Source organism: Capsicum annuum, chromosome 1 (assembly GCF_002878395.1).
Source record: "Capsicum annuum cultivar UCD-10X-F1 chromosome 1, UCD10Xv1.1, whole genome shotgun sequence".
Taxonomy (NCBI): domain Eukaryota; kingdom Viridiplantae; phylum Streptophyta; class Magnoliopsida; order Solanales; family Solanaceae; genus Capsicum; species Capsicum annuum.
Window position 1 is genome coordinate 248,506,664 of NC_061111.1, and position 14,241 is coordinate 248,520,904.

General features: G+C 32.3%; 1 protein-coding gene across 21 annotated transcripts in view; it reads right to left on the reverse strand.

The window, feature by feature from the left end:
* Positions 1–10,306, reverse strand: part of LOC107849837 — a 62,000-nt gene extending 51,694 nt beyond the window's left edge. For 3 of the 21 annotated variants that reach the window (XR_001668326.2, XM_016694434.2, XM_016694423.2), the window contains exons 1-9: positions 9,949–10,286; positions 8,948–9,044; positions 8,630–8,839; positions 8,475–8,556; positions 8,310–8,387; positions 8,137–8,196; positions 7,948–8,052; positions 1,542–1,652; positions 208–249 (exon numbers count right to left, since the gene is read on the reverse strand). Coding sequence is in view for 20 of the 21 variants with exons in the window: in XM_016694434.2 (XP_016549920.2) it covers positions 208–249; positions 1,542–1,652; positions 7,948–8,052; positions 8,137–8,196; positions 8,310–8,387; positions 8,475–8,556; positions 8,630–8,706 (555 nt within the window). In the remaining variant the exon portion in view is untranslated. Of the gene's footprint in view, positions 1–207; positions 250–1,541; positions 1,653–7,947; positions 8,053–8,136; positions 8,197–8,309; positions 8,388–8,474; positions 8,557–8,629; positions 8,854–8,947; positions 9,045–9,948 lie in introns of all 21 variants that reach the window. The other 18 variants (XM_047401286.1, XM_016694399.2, XM_047401297.1 and 15 more) reach the window with 17 other exon arrangements.
* Between the last annotated feature and the right edge of the window lie 3,935 nt (positions 10,307–14,241).

Genomic DNA, 14,241 nt, shown 5'->3' on the forward strand with positions numbered 1-14,241 from the left:
TAGTATTTTTCAATTTCTGAAAGCAAATTTGCAAAAAAAAACCATATAAAGCTTTTTTCCATTTATATTAATCTGATAATCTACTGAAGCAAACATCCCACAATTTGGCCAAAGAAATGTAGTCTTCAAGCATGATAAAATAGGTTGTGCTCTCTAAATATAAATCAAAACTAATAAGGTTGTAATAAGACAATGGCAAAACCTTACATGTGAAGTTCTGATCTTCATCTCTAGTTGATCATGCAAATGCTGCAAAAGATCAAGGAGAAAAAAGTTGTATCAGAAGTGGTACTCTAGGAAGAAAGACTTTAATGCAGTGTTTATCAATGCTATAAGATTAGATTCGAGGTGGAAGGAAAAGGAGAATTTGTTTAATTCAGTCTAACAATGATGGTCCTTCGAATGTTGACTAGTAAGGGAGGGACACAAAGGATTCATAAAGTTTCCTCAATGTCTAACTATGTTGATCCTCTGAATATTGATAATAGCATAATGACTACAAAGGACAAAGGTTTCCTCAATTAGTTGGGATTTTGAAAAGTTTTGATTGATCCATCTGTAGATTTTGCAACAACCAGACCTCCATAGTATAATAAGCTCATTTAGCAGGAAAACATTCTATTAACATCAAACTCTGAACCAGGCAGCTTCTAATAGCATAGAAGTCAAAAGATTACGAATGATGTAAGCCTACTTTTCCTCAAAGCACAGAAAAGCAAACTTGAGAATACAACATTCAGCCAGACCTTCAGATTAGTTGGGCATAATAAGACCTCCGGCAATGACTTCCATCAACACATAGAAGTACTACTAGCATGCCAAGCATTGTTTACAGCAAAAGAATAGATAATGAAGTTTTACAGAATGCCTTTGGGATTAGATATTTACCATTTATTGCATGCACGACTGTTAAAATTAATTTTTTCAGGATTAGAAAAATGATAACATTTTTGCGGGTAACAGTCTTGCCAAAATCAATGTTTTCCCAACCAGAGCAATGTGTCCAATACAAGTGTTATACCGTGTGCTTTACGGTTTTATTTTAGTCAGGCTAGTAAAAACTGTTCCAGCATGATCAAATAGGCAACTTTGCACGAATAGCAATATGATATGTTTCACCTATCAAGATTCAGAAGTGCGAGAAAGTTATACATCATTAAAACTTGTGATTTAAAAAAAAATGTGCAGCATTAAATATCTATTCTTTAATGTATATCCATAAACTAATGGCTAGCTGCTGCTCAAGATGCTCAATATGAATATAATTTATGTTAGAATGATAGAGAAGAAATTAAGCAAGGAGCCTAGTAAAGAGTTAGGCAAGTTCCCTAATGAACAAGTGAAAGAAGAAGAAACTCATAAGATACTAAAGATCCAAACAATCCGCATGTAAATATTGAGATCGGTTAATATATGAAAAACATACTGGACCTTTTAACTCCTCAAACATAATAACATATCTCAAGGACTGTATAAAATATGATCAAGAGAGGGACAGTACTTCTTACTAAAACACTACTCTAATCCTTTGTAATCAATACCTTCACATTGTTGGTCAGACTAGAGGCACTAGCCGCACGAGGAAAGATGCCATATTCGGCCAATAATCCAAGCATGGATGACATAAAAATATATTTGTCATCCTCTGTATCCTGAAAAAAGAATAAAACTTCCGATAAACAAGATCCTGCAGAAGATGCAGATATAGGATACACCTACTATTTCTTAAAACTTCCGATAAACAAGATCCTACAGAAGATGCAGATATAGGATACACCTACTATTTCTCAATCAAAAGATAGCTGGGCTGAGGAGTATATATACAGTTCTCCCAAGACATATTTCTCAGAGAAGAACTGTGCAGTTACATCCACTCATCCAGAACCACAAGTAAAAAAATATTCTTAAGAAATTGAGGCTTATAAACACAAGTAGGGATGGCAATGGGGTGAGTGCGGGCAGGGGCTGGTTAATCCTTAACAGAAAAAATTCAACCCACCCCGCACTGCCCTGCATGGACCCGCCCCACAGAAAAAATTCGTTCATTTTGTTACTTTGCTAACACAGATTCAATTTTATTAATTTTAAAAATGGAGACTTTATATCAATTTAGCAAAGAGTTCACTGAGAAATATAAGAGAAGAATAGAACCCAAGGGTGTGGCCTAGTGGTTCAATGAAATGGGTTGAGCATCTTGAGGTCCCAGGTTCAATTCCCAACAAAGACAAACACTAGGTGATTTCTTTCCATTGGTTCTAGCCTTGGTGGACAGATTTACCTGGTACTTGTTGCTGGCGGGAGGTGAGAGGTGGCAGGTATCCATCGAATTAGTCGAGGTGCGCGCAAGCTGGCTCGGACACTAATCCTTTACCAAGTAGGATATATATAAATAAGGGTGTACAGACCAAACCGTTAAGTCAAAACGAACCGACGAATCAAACCAACCGAGAAAAAAAATCGACTTATGGTTTGGTTTGATTGGTTTGGCGTTAAAAAAAAAAAACCACCCATCCTTGATTTGGTTTGGTGTTAACAAAAAAAAAAGTCAAACCGAACCCGAATCAAACCGACATAATATATATATATATATTCGAACTTTTTTATACATAAAATATTAATTATAATTTACTTTTTAAATATTTTTTCAACTAGTTTTAGTAATTTTCAATAATTTGAAAGTAGATGTAGATATATTTTTAGATTTGGGCATTTAAGTTGTAATATTTGTCCATTAATTGCTAATTAAATAATCAAAAACCTAATATAAACTTAAAACCTAAGTCTTTCACTCTTCATCTCACTTTTTAGTTGCTCCTTATTTTTCATAATTATGATTTTTCATTAGCACATGAGTGAAAACATATTTGATCTAGTCTTCGATTGCAATATAATTGTAAAAACTAAAGATTATAAAAAATAAACGAAAAAAATGACTAAAACCTAAACCGAAAAAATCAATTTTATGTTGGTTTGATTTTGTTTATAGTTTTAATAAACCGACATGATTGGTTTGATTTATTTTTTTAATAAAAACCGAACAAACCCGACCTATGTACACCCCTATATATATATAATTTAGATACACAATTCAGTAATATTCTTCTTCTTATGTGTATATATATATATTATATATATACACATAAGAAGAAGAATATTACTGAATTGTGTATCTACATTAATACAAAGAGACCCTATTTATAGACACTATATTACAATCTCTTACCAAGTAGGATTCCATATACTATTCATGTCCCTATTCCTATTCTAACACTCTCCCTCAGCTATGCATACAAGTCATATGTACCTAGCTTGTTATAGATGTAATTAATACGAGGACTTGTGAGGGACTTGATGAAGATATATGCAAGCTGGTCAATTCACAAATTTTGTAACAATATCTCTGACAAATAATCAATCTCAATATGCTTAGCCCTCTCATGAAAAGCTGGATTTGATGCGATATGAAGGGCCGTTTGACTATCACATCCAAGTTCCATGTGGTCGATTTCTCCAAATTTTAGTTCTCTCAGCAACTGTTTGATCCAAATTAGCTCACAAGTTGTTTCAACCATTGCTCGATATTCTACTTCTACACTAGATCAAGCAACCACAATATGCTTCTTACTTTTCTAGGACGCCAAATCACCTCCAACTAAAACACAACACCCGGATATAAAACGTCTATCAGAGGTTGATCCTTCCTTATCAGGGTATGTATATCCATGATAAGCTCATGGCCTCAATCCCTAAAGAGTGGTCCTTTACCTGGAGCTGATTTTATATATCGCAGAATACGAACAACTACATCCCAATGATTATCACAGGGGAAGATCATAAACTGACTTACAACACTCACAGGAAAAGAAATGTCAGGTCTAGTCAGTGTAAGATAATTCAATGAGAGTAACCAAGAATAGCAACGATTCAAAGAAAGACACATTTCACAGAACGAGGGGCTAATTTGAGATTCAAAGAATATGACATCGGTGGACATAAGTCGAGGAAGAACAGGTGAACAGCAACAATACACTTGTTGAACTTGAGAGTCACCAAGAAAGACACATTTGACAGAATGAGGGGCTAATTTATCTTTTCCTGGGGCTAAGTTATGAACAAAATATATGCTCCCAAAGATACGAGGGGGGTTATAGAGTAGAAATGTGATTTGAGGAAACAGTATGGAATGGGAACCTAATTCTGAATAGAAGATGTGGGCATTCTTTTAGTTAAATAACAAGGTGTGAGGACTACTTCGCCACAAAAACACAGCGGAACATGGAATTCAACGAGAAGAGCGTGCGCAATTTAATGATATGCCTATTCTTTCTTTTCGCTGCACCATTTAGCTAAGGGGTACACGGACAAGATGCTTGGTGAATAATTCCTTGATGAGTCATAAACTCCTGAAATTGGGAGGATAAAAACTGTAAGGGATTATCACTACGAAAACTATGAATAGAAACACCAAATTATTTTGTATTTCAGCGCAAATCTTTACAATATAAAAAATAACTCAAAATGATTTTTTATTAAGAAAATCAAGTACATTTTAAATAATCATCAATGAAACTAACAAAATAACGAAATCCTAAGGTTGAACTGACTTTACTAGGACCCCAAATATCAAAATGAACTAATGAAAAAAAGAATATGAACGACCCTCGGTACTACATGAAAATGTAGCATGGGTGTGTTTCCCACAACTCACAACGTAATGTAGATAAACTAGACAAACTAGGCACCATCTTCTATAGCTTGAATAGACTCTCATATCTATAATGGAGCATGTTAGGAAGGAATTTGAAGAGGTAAGATAGTAAAGGTCTAGTAATGGTCCTGCATGAGGAAAAATCATCAACAAAGTTATTCCACAATGAATGGCATGTGTCCAACGACTAATAGATGCAAGATTCAACGGACAACCAAGGACATAAAAGACAGAGTCTAGAGTGATAGAAGATAGTGGTTTGGCTTGTCCAACTTCTTTCGATTTTGTTTGGATCCCACTGGCTAAAGTAATAGCAGGAAGATATTGTGAACAAACAATATTGGCAGAAGTGATTTGTTACCAATATGATCAGAAGCACAAGAGTCCACGATTCATGATCTAAGAGTACTAGACTGTGAAACACCAGCAAAAGAACTACCAGCAAAAGCAAAAGCATCTGGCTGAGCAACTAAGGCTACTTGTGAAAACATCGGCTTACGTGCTCAATACAGAAAGAACTCATCATATTCTGTCTGAGCAATATGAGCATTATTGGATGGTCAATCAGGATGAGCATAGAGAAGCTATTTGTGGAGATGTATGCTTACTTGCTTGATACCGAAGGAACTTATTATATTCCATTTGAGCAATAGGATCATTATTGGGTGGTGGACCATGCAAAGTATAACATATGTCATGAGTGTGTCCAAGCCTATGACAATTAACTATACTTCGGTCGAGATTTTCCAAACGACCTCCTTTTTGCCGATTCTCCGGACTGTTATGTTCATTTTTCTATGGTTTGAGATGCGATAAATAAGGAGTTAGCAGTGGGTGATGAAACCACTTTGTGACTAGGAGGCACGGCAAGACAAACTAGATGAGAGAGTAATTCATCAATTGTAGGAACTGTAGGACTAGCTGAGAAAATCTGATCACGTACTGAATCACTATCAATAGGAACTCAAACAAGTGTAAGAACTACAGACAATGTATTTCTGTGCTCTTCTTGTTGAAACAGCCTCTCTACTTCTTTGGAGGTAGCGATATGGACTGCGTACATTCTACCCTCCCAAAACCCCACTTTGTGGGAATACACTGGGTTTGTTGTTGGTTGTTGTTGTTGTAGGAACCATAGGACTAGCTGAGAAAATCTGATCACGTACTGAATCACTATGAATAGGAACTCAAAAAAGTGTAAGAACTACAGACAATGTATTTCTGTGCTCTTGTTGTTTTTCCACATTCGTAGTGACGGGCATCAATGTTTCAAATTCCTTCATGACTGCTTGGACCTGTCCCAAGTAAACATATTGGATTCATACTTCTTTTAAGTTGGTCATTCGAGATATCACATCATAGAAATGAGATATGTCATTAGTGTATAAAGCACGAGCCTTTTCACAAACTAAATAACATGTCTGAATGGGAAAATAAGGGCCTCAACTTGGAATCAACAGATCGCCACAAGAGACTACAAAATTGAGCGTCAACCTTCTCCCGTTGTGCTTTAGCTTTCGCATATTCTTCAATAGACTTTGCTTTTTCATCTACCACACTAGCATTGTTTGTTAAACGATTTTGGACACCTTGACCTTTGCATTATAACTCCACTGCGGAAGTCCAAGCTAAATAATATGAACTTCCTATTAATGGTTCAGAAGTCATCATCGGGCATGAACTTCCAATTCATGTAGTTTCTGAGGCAAAAATATCAACCCCAAAAGACATCTTGTGCAATCAGAATTTTGTAGCTAAAAAAATTGGAGATCTATTGGGAGAATTTGGAAACAAGTCGCCCAAATTTGGAAAAAAATGTTGATGTTTCCGGAAAATTAGATCTAATAGCCGGAAGTTGATAGCTGAAAGTTGCTAAGAATCAGAAAATAACTATATGGGCAGTCTCGAAATGAAGAGGCAACGGTACTAAAAAAGAGAACTGCCGGAAAAGTGGTCAGGAAACATCACACGTGCCAACGCATAGATCTAATGCGCTTGCCGAAGAATTGCTTTTGGCAGCACATAAGGGTGCATATTACACCTGTTTTCGACAAGTCTGACTAGGGTTTGCTTGGTGGAAAATTCCATACCAGGGGATGGCGTTGATTTTGATGGCGTTGATTTTAAAAAACACTGACAAAAAATGTTTCGAACCTGGTGGTGGTGTTGGTTTTTGAAAAACATCGACAGCAAAGGTTATTTATTTGGAAAAACTGCACAGTGACGGCTCATTCGCTGGAATGATGTATACCGATGTTTTTTTTCTCAAAGTCTAATACCATGTTAAATTGAGCATCAACATTATTACAGAAAGATCCTATTTATACACACTATATTACAATTTTTTACCAAGTAAGATTCTATATACTATCATGTTCTTATTCCTATTCTAACAACACTAAATAAAAAAAATCCATCAATTTTTTTACCCTAAAATTGAAGAGAGAGATTAGTAAAAACCATGAAAGATAATAACATAGTAGTTAATTCTCCATGACATGAATATTAGTAATATTTTTTGCTGAACACACTAAACTACGTACATAAACTTGAAAAATTTACTATCTCAGTTATCAACTTGAATAATTAATCAAATAATTTTATTTTGAAGATACATAAAGAAAGAAAAAACATGTTGCTCATAGTTAGTCGGTGATTTTTGTTTGTAGCAAATCAATGAAAAGAAAGGGCAGCACGTGTACTAAAGCTCCCGCCATGCGCAGGGTCCGAGGAAGGGCCTGACCACAAGGATCTATTGTATGCAGCCTTACCTCGCATTTCCACCGGAGGCTGTTTCCAAGGCTTGAACTCTTTACCTCCTAGTCACATGGCAGCAACTTTACCAGCATCATTGTAGCAACTCAATGATGCTTCGATAAATGACAAAAAGAGTAAACACGATTTACTGCATTAAAATTGAAAAATAGGAAAGAAACAGAGCTAAGCTTTAAAAATAACAATGAAGTTAAAAAAACTGTACCAAAAATAAAAAAAGTGAAGTGGGAAGAATTGTACCCAAAATTTAAAATGTGAAATGAAAAGAATTAGAGAAATGAAGTGAAAAAAAGGTATACGCAGCAATTTCCACCCGCACCCGCTAAGCTTAAAAAAAAAAAAATATTCAGCCTGCCCGGCACCCATGCTGCCCCGCATTGGTCTAAACACACCCGCCCCATTGCCATCCCTACACCCAAGAAAGGGCCAAGCATTCACAGTCTACCTTTCTACCAATTGCTTACCTTTAACTCATTCACCAATCTTAAGTTTTCTTCAAGATCACCTTTCCTGCGGGCCAGTTCATTTGAGGCAGATATTATAGCTTCGCTCTGCTTCTCATCTAGTGCCTATGAGTACAAAAATAATAACGCTAAAAAATGTATAGAACAAAAAAGATTAAACAAGTAAATTCAGTCACAAGAAAAACAAACCATGCGTAGTTCAGAAAATTTCTTCTCAAGTTCATATTTCTCATTCAAGAGTTGTGATTCCTGATAACATGGTAACAATGAAATGTGCTTAAGGTACAAAGTTAAACCATGGAAAATATTATCTCTGAAGCAAAAAAGCAAAAATGTGCAAAGGCCAAAGGAAAATGGCACACCCGAACACTGGCAAGAGCAATCTGTTCGCGAAGATATAGAATTTCTTCTTGTTGTGCTTTCGCACGTGAATATAGTTCCTGAACACAGATTTATTCAGCAATTCAGCAAAATGTAGTCTCCCTTCATTCAGGGAGTTGTATTCTGTACAAATTTATAAAAGCTACCATAGCTTCACGATCCTGAGAGTCACTGATCGTGTCATTTCCCTTCAAATTCTTCGGTAAAGAACTCATTCCAAAATCCTGCCTGCAACTGGGGTGAATTAATGGCCTTACACACTCAACCGAAATTTCCCAACATAATCTAGCTCATGGATTACCTGTTTGCCAAATCAGAGCTTTGCCCCTGAACTCTTACATCGTTCTGCCCATTCATAGAGCTACTAGCGGAATACATGTTACCCAACTATTCTCACGAGAGGAAGTCAAATGAAAAGTAGTCAACTAGATCCGACAGCATCAACCAGTTCCTTGCATATCACAACCTATTCTGCTTCACAAAATGCTGAAGCACTTCCTCTTTTTCAGAACTAATGATGATTAGCTACATATTAGTCAGATTTAAAGTCTGTAATTAAACTAAAAGAATACATAATAGAGACATAGTTGAAAACAAAAAAGCCAAAAGCAGCACTTACTTAATAAATAGCAACGAAGACAGGAATACTGAATAGATCAAGTAATCAGCTAGGCTTCATCAAAGGAAACTTACAACATTAAACGCCTGAGAAAGATCTAAAGAAAACAATATTTTTGTCAAAGTAAAATATTGAGCACTATTGATCCACAGAGATGTTTCCAAGGGTAAAAATCCAAATCAATTTTTCGAAAGAGAAAAAAGATGAAGATAATAGCAAGAGCTGTTGATCTTCATTTGCTTTATGGAAATAAAATCTCATTAATGTATTTAACGGAAGTACAAGATGGGAAAATGCAAACGAACAGACATAACAATCATCCACATACATGCAAATATAATAGAACCGACTCTAGGCAGCTCCTGATGACTTAGACCACAACAAAATCAATAAGTAGCTTAACGCAATATTAAGTAAAGATGTCTTGTTCTGAAAACATTAGTGCATAAAACACAGGGAACCAAAATATAGCTTAATAAGCAAATATCTGTAGCCTCTGTTTGCTCCTTCCAAAAGCCAAGAATTAATGACGAATTTTCATATTGAAGAATCTCATCCTCACATGGGAAATACATGCATCAAATTGTCCAAAGCAATACATAACACTGTACCTTAGAGTTTTACTTGACAATTCATGCTTAATTGTTTGGGGATTGGGGGGAGTTAAATTATAACATCTTATAACTTTTTTAGCCAAACAAAAATGACTTACATGATAAGAACATATATAAGCAACTAGGTGCTTGGGGCTTTTGAAGCAACAGGTAAGAAGTGAGGTGCACGTTTATTTAAAGTGAAGCGCACAATTAAAGGAAATCTAAGTTGCTCACTCGGCAATTTCGGTGCCGCACCCGTGTCGACACGACACTGACACGGGTAAGGGTTTGCGATCTGTGTCGGATCCGGTCAAACGAGATCGGGTGTGTTTACCAACAATTTGGAGAAAAATTGAAATTTTGATATCTCAAAGTAAAAATTTGAATAGCTCAAAAACAAAATACCTTCAATTTTGCTGCTACATGGTAATTTACACCAATCCTTTTGTCTCGTTTGAAGCTTTTTTCTGGGTAAATCTTCTTGTTCGTGTTGGCTGTTGCAGGTATTGTTGACGATGTAACAGGTTTTTGAAGCCGAGAATATCGGTGCCGTGGTGGACTACTAAATTGTGCCCATAGTGATTTCTATTGTATTGGAAAAAAAAATATGCAAAACTTGTAGTTGGGGAAGAAGATGGAGGAGAGACGAAGTAGAGGAAGAAGGATGAAGACGACGACGACGACGACGACGACTCGAGTTCAATATCAACGCTTATTTTTTTATTATTAATTATTATTTTAATTGACCTTTGGTTCTTTAAATGAGATGTTAAGGATAAAATTGAAAAATTTTACCTCATCTATAAAGTCATGGCAGCCACTTTTTTTCATATTTTTCTCTTTTTATTTTTATCTTTTCAATTCTTTCATTTTTGTTCATTTTTTTTTTCTTTTTCTAACAACTCCTAATTAATCATAAATAAATTCATATAAATTCAGTATTATAGTCATGCCCGTCTTGTTGTTGCATATATTAGCAGAATTGCTATCTACCGTTCGTTAGTTAATTTAAACTTTTTTTTATTTTTTATTTTTTATTTCTTCTATTGCTTAGCTACAAGCAAAAATTAATAGACAACTTTTAAAAATGATATTCTATCCGTTTCATATTAGTTAGTCTTTTTTTTACATGATGTTAAGAAATTTTAAATAAGAAGGTAGATTTACTAATTTATAATTAAATTTTTTTTTGAAAATTTTACAAACAAGCGTGAACAGTTTCAAAAAAAGGAAGTGTATTCCTCTTTTTACAATAAGTTACAGTAAAAAATAAGTTTCGATTATCAATGTAAAAAATCCGTTCTGTAAGTGTTCACGCTTGTTTGTAAAATTTTGAAAAAGTTTTTACTTTAACTTATTTTTACTATAAAAAAATCCGTTTCATACTGTAAAAAAAAATTACGCTTGTATTTCTCACTTACTGTAAAAATTTTACTTCAAAATTTTTACTTACAAAAATTTTTACTGTAAGTTATTTTTGTAAAAAATAAATTTTACAGTAAAAAATTTTTACGCTTGTATTCCTCACTTCAAAAAAAATTACTGTAAGCTATTTTTGTATTCCTCACTTCAAAAAAAATTACTGTAAGTTATTCCTAAAAATTCAAAAATACCTTCGATTTATATTTATGTTCAAATACAATTCTAATTTTAAATATTATTTTTTACTTTTAACATATATATTTTTAAAATATTTATACTTTTTATGTCTAAAAACCCCCTAAAAAAGAGCTAAAAATACAAGTGAGAAAAGAGGAAGATTGAAATATAAAATAAGGAGGCAATGTTTTACTATTTAATAGAAGCGGCAATGTTGGAGGAGCTTAGGATCGTCCTGGATGCTTCAGCTGCTTCAAACGTAATTTTACTATATCATCCCTAATTAATTATTATAAATTATTTCACTTAAATATTATAATATTAATAATATTTAATAAAAAGGTAGTTTTCAAAATGACTACTAAGTTCCTTAAAGTTCCACTTATTATTATTCGAGGATGTTTTTTGCAGCTGCTTCAATCGTAATTTTAATGTATCACCTCTAATTAATTATTATAAGTCATTTACATACTCAAAATTAATAATATTGAATAAAAAAATAAAACAAACATTTTTGACATGCCTGCTTCAGTTGGTTCGCAGCTGAAACAGGCAGGAGGTCAACATGCCTGTTTCAGCTGCTTCAACTGTGATTTTACTGTATTATCTCTAATTAATTATTATAAGTCATTTACATATTAAAAATTAAAAATATTTAATAAAAAATTTATAATAGACATTTATGACATCACTGTTTCAGCTGTTTCAACCGTGATTTTGCTATATCACTCATAATTAATTATTATAAGTCATTTAAGTACTAAGAAATTAATAATATTTAATAAAAAAAGATAAAATAGACATAAAATAATAAATTATTTTTTGATGTTTTTATAAGTCATTTAAGTTAGTTATATATAAGAGGGAGTTTCATGCTGAAGCAGGCAGCAGGTCGACATGTTTGCTTCAGCTGCTTCGACTGTGTTCTTACTGTATCACTCCTAATGATTTATTATAAGTCATTTGCGTATTAGAAAATTAATAATATTTAATATAAATAGGTAAAATAAACATTTCTGACATGTCTGCTTCAGCTGCTTCAACCGTAATTTTGTCATATCCCCCCTAATTAATTATTAGAAGTCATCTAAGTATTAAAAAATTAATAGTATTTAATAAAAAGGGTAAAATAGACATAAAATAATAAATTAACTCTTGATGTTTTAAATTAGTTTGACGTCTTATATGAGGTTCACTTAGATTTTTTTCACAAGTAACGTTTTGAAGTTATTATGTTATATCACTTCTAATTTATGTCTGTGTCGCGACTTCAATCGTGATTTTACTATACCATACCTAATTACTTAGTATGGTTATTTAAGCATTAAAAAATTATATTATTAGTATCATATATAAGAAGTCATAGTAAGCAGTTGAAGCAGGTTGCTCATGGTCGACATGTCTGCTTCAGCTACTTTAATCGTAATTTACTACATTACCCCTAAGTAATTATTATAAGTCATTTACATATTAAAAATTTAATAATATTTAATTAAAAAATTAAAATAGATATTTATGATATGACTGTTTCAACTACTTCAATCGTAAATTTACTATATTATCCATAATTAATTATTATAAGTTATTTAAATATTAAAAAATAACGTAAAATGATAAAGTAATTTTTGATGTTTTAAATTAACTTGACGTTTTATATGGAACCACTTAAAAAAAATTCATAGGTATTTTTTGTAATAATTTTACTATGTCACTTCTAATTAGTAGAATAAAAGAAAAAATGTTATAATTCTCAATAATTTAAAACTTAAATTATTTAAAAAATATAATTGACTATTAATGTCACAAAATTTTGAATAACTTAAAATATCGTTATACAAATTTCAACTATCTAAATATAATATTATATGCCTAACTTAGAATTTATTAATCAAACAAATTAAGTTTTTAATTAAATGATAGAATTATACATAACGTAGAATTTTTAAGAATCAATATTGGGTCATGCGTAGTACGACGTAAGCCGCCTAGTAAAAAAATAAAGAAGAAGAAAGAAAAAATAAATAGTAAAATATAAACAAGAAATAGAGGAAAATGTGAGTAGAGAAACATTTGGTGACAAAAAGGATCCACAAAAACACTTGTCAAAAGCTAAGAAGAGCCTCACACAACTATTGTTGGGTTAGCCTCACCCATATTAAAATTTTCCGATAAAACATGTTGAGTTACTAAGACCAACACTAAGATAGGCTGCCACGTACTCCATTAAGAATAATTATTATTATTATTATTTTGATTAAATGAGATGAACATTCCATATTATAATTAGAGCTTAGTTAATAGCTGCCTCATTGATTATTTATTATTAAGAATAAATAATTTATTCATTTTTTTAGTTAAATGAGATAAGCATTGTATATTAATTGAAATTTATAAAATAAGGATAAATATTATAATTATTTAATTATAAAATAAAATTAATATATATGCTTAAATCCAAATATATACTGCTTCCGTAACTTTAAATAACATAGGCTCTTATACCAATTGTTGGGGGTGCGGATAACTTAAATAGATCTATTATAACTCTAATGGATCTATTTTTATTTGTGCTTGAATGTTTCTTAACTTTTCTAAACATTTTTATTTTTAATTTATTTATTTTAGTTTTATTGATGTTTATATGTTGGGGGTGATTAAATATTTTACTGTAATATTCTTTAGTTTTTTCTCTTAGTCTTTGTAATTCTTGTATATTATTTTGAAGGTATTCTAAATATTCTATATCTTTTATTCTAAAATATTCAATTAAATTCTCTTTCATAAGTATTTCTGTTAATCTTATTTCTTCCATATCTTGTCTCCAATATTTTAAATATTCATAGTTTATCATTTTATCCTAAAGTAGTTGTAATACTGCAAATTTCTTTGTAATAATTTGTTCTAATTGTACTATATCTGATATTAAATTCTAGGTTATCTATTTCATTAATTATCTTGTCTTTTTCTTTTATAAATAATTCTATGTCTAAATCATATTTTAAATTGCCTTTTAATTCTAGTTGTTTCATGGTTTTATCTATCCAAATTAATCTTTCTTTTAATTGTTTCCTTCCTTTTCTAAGCTGGTTTCTATAATTA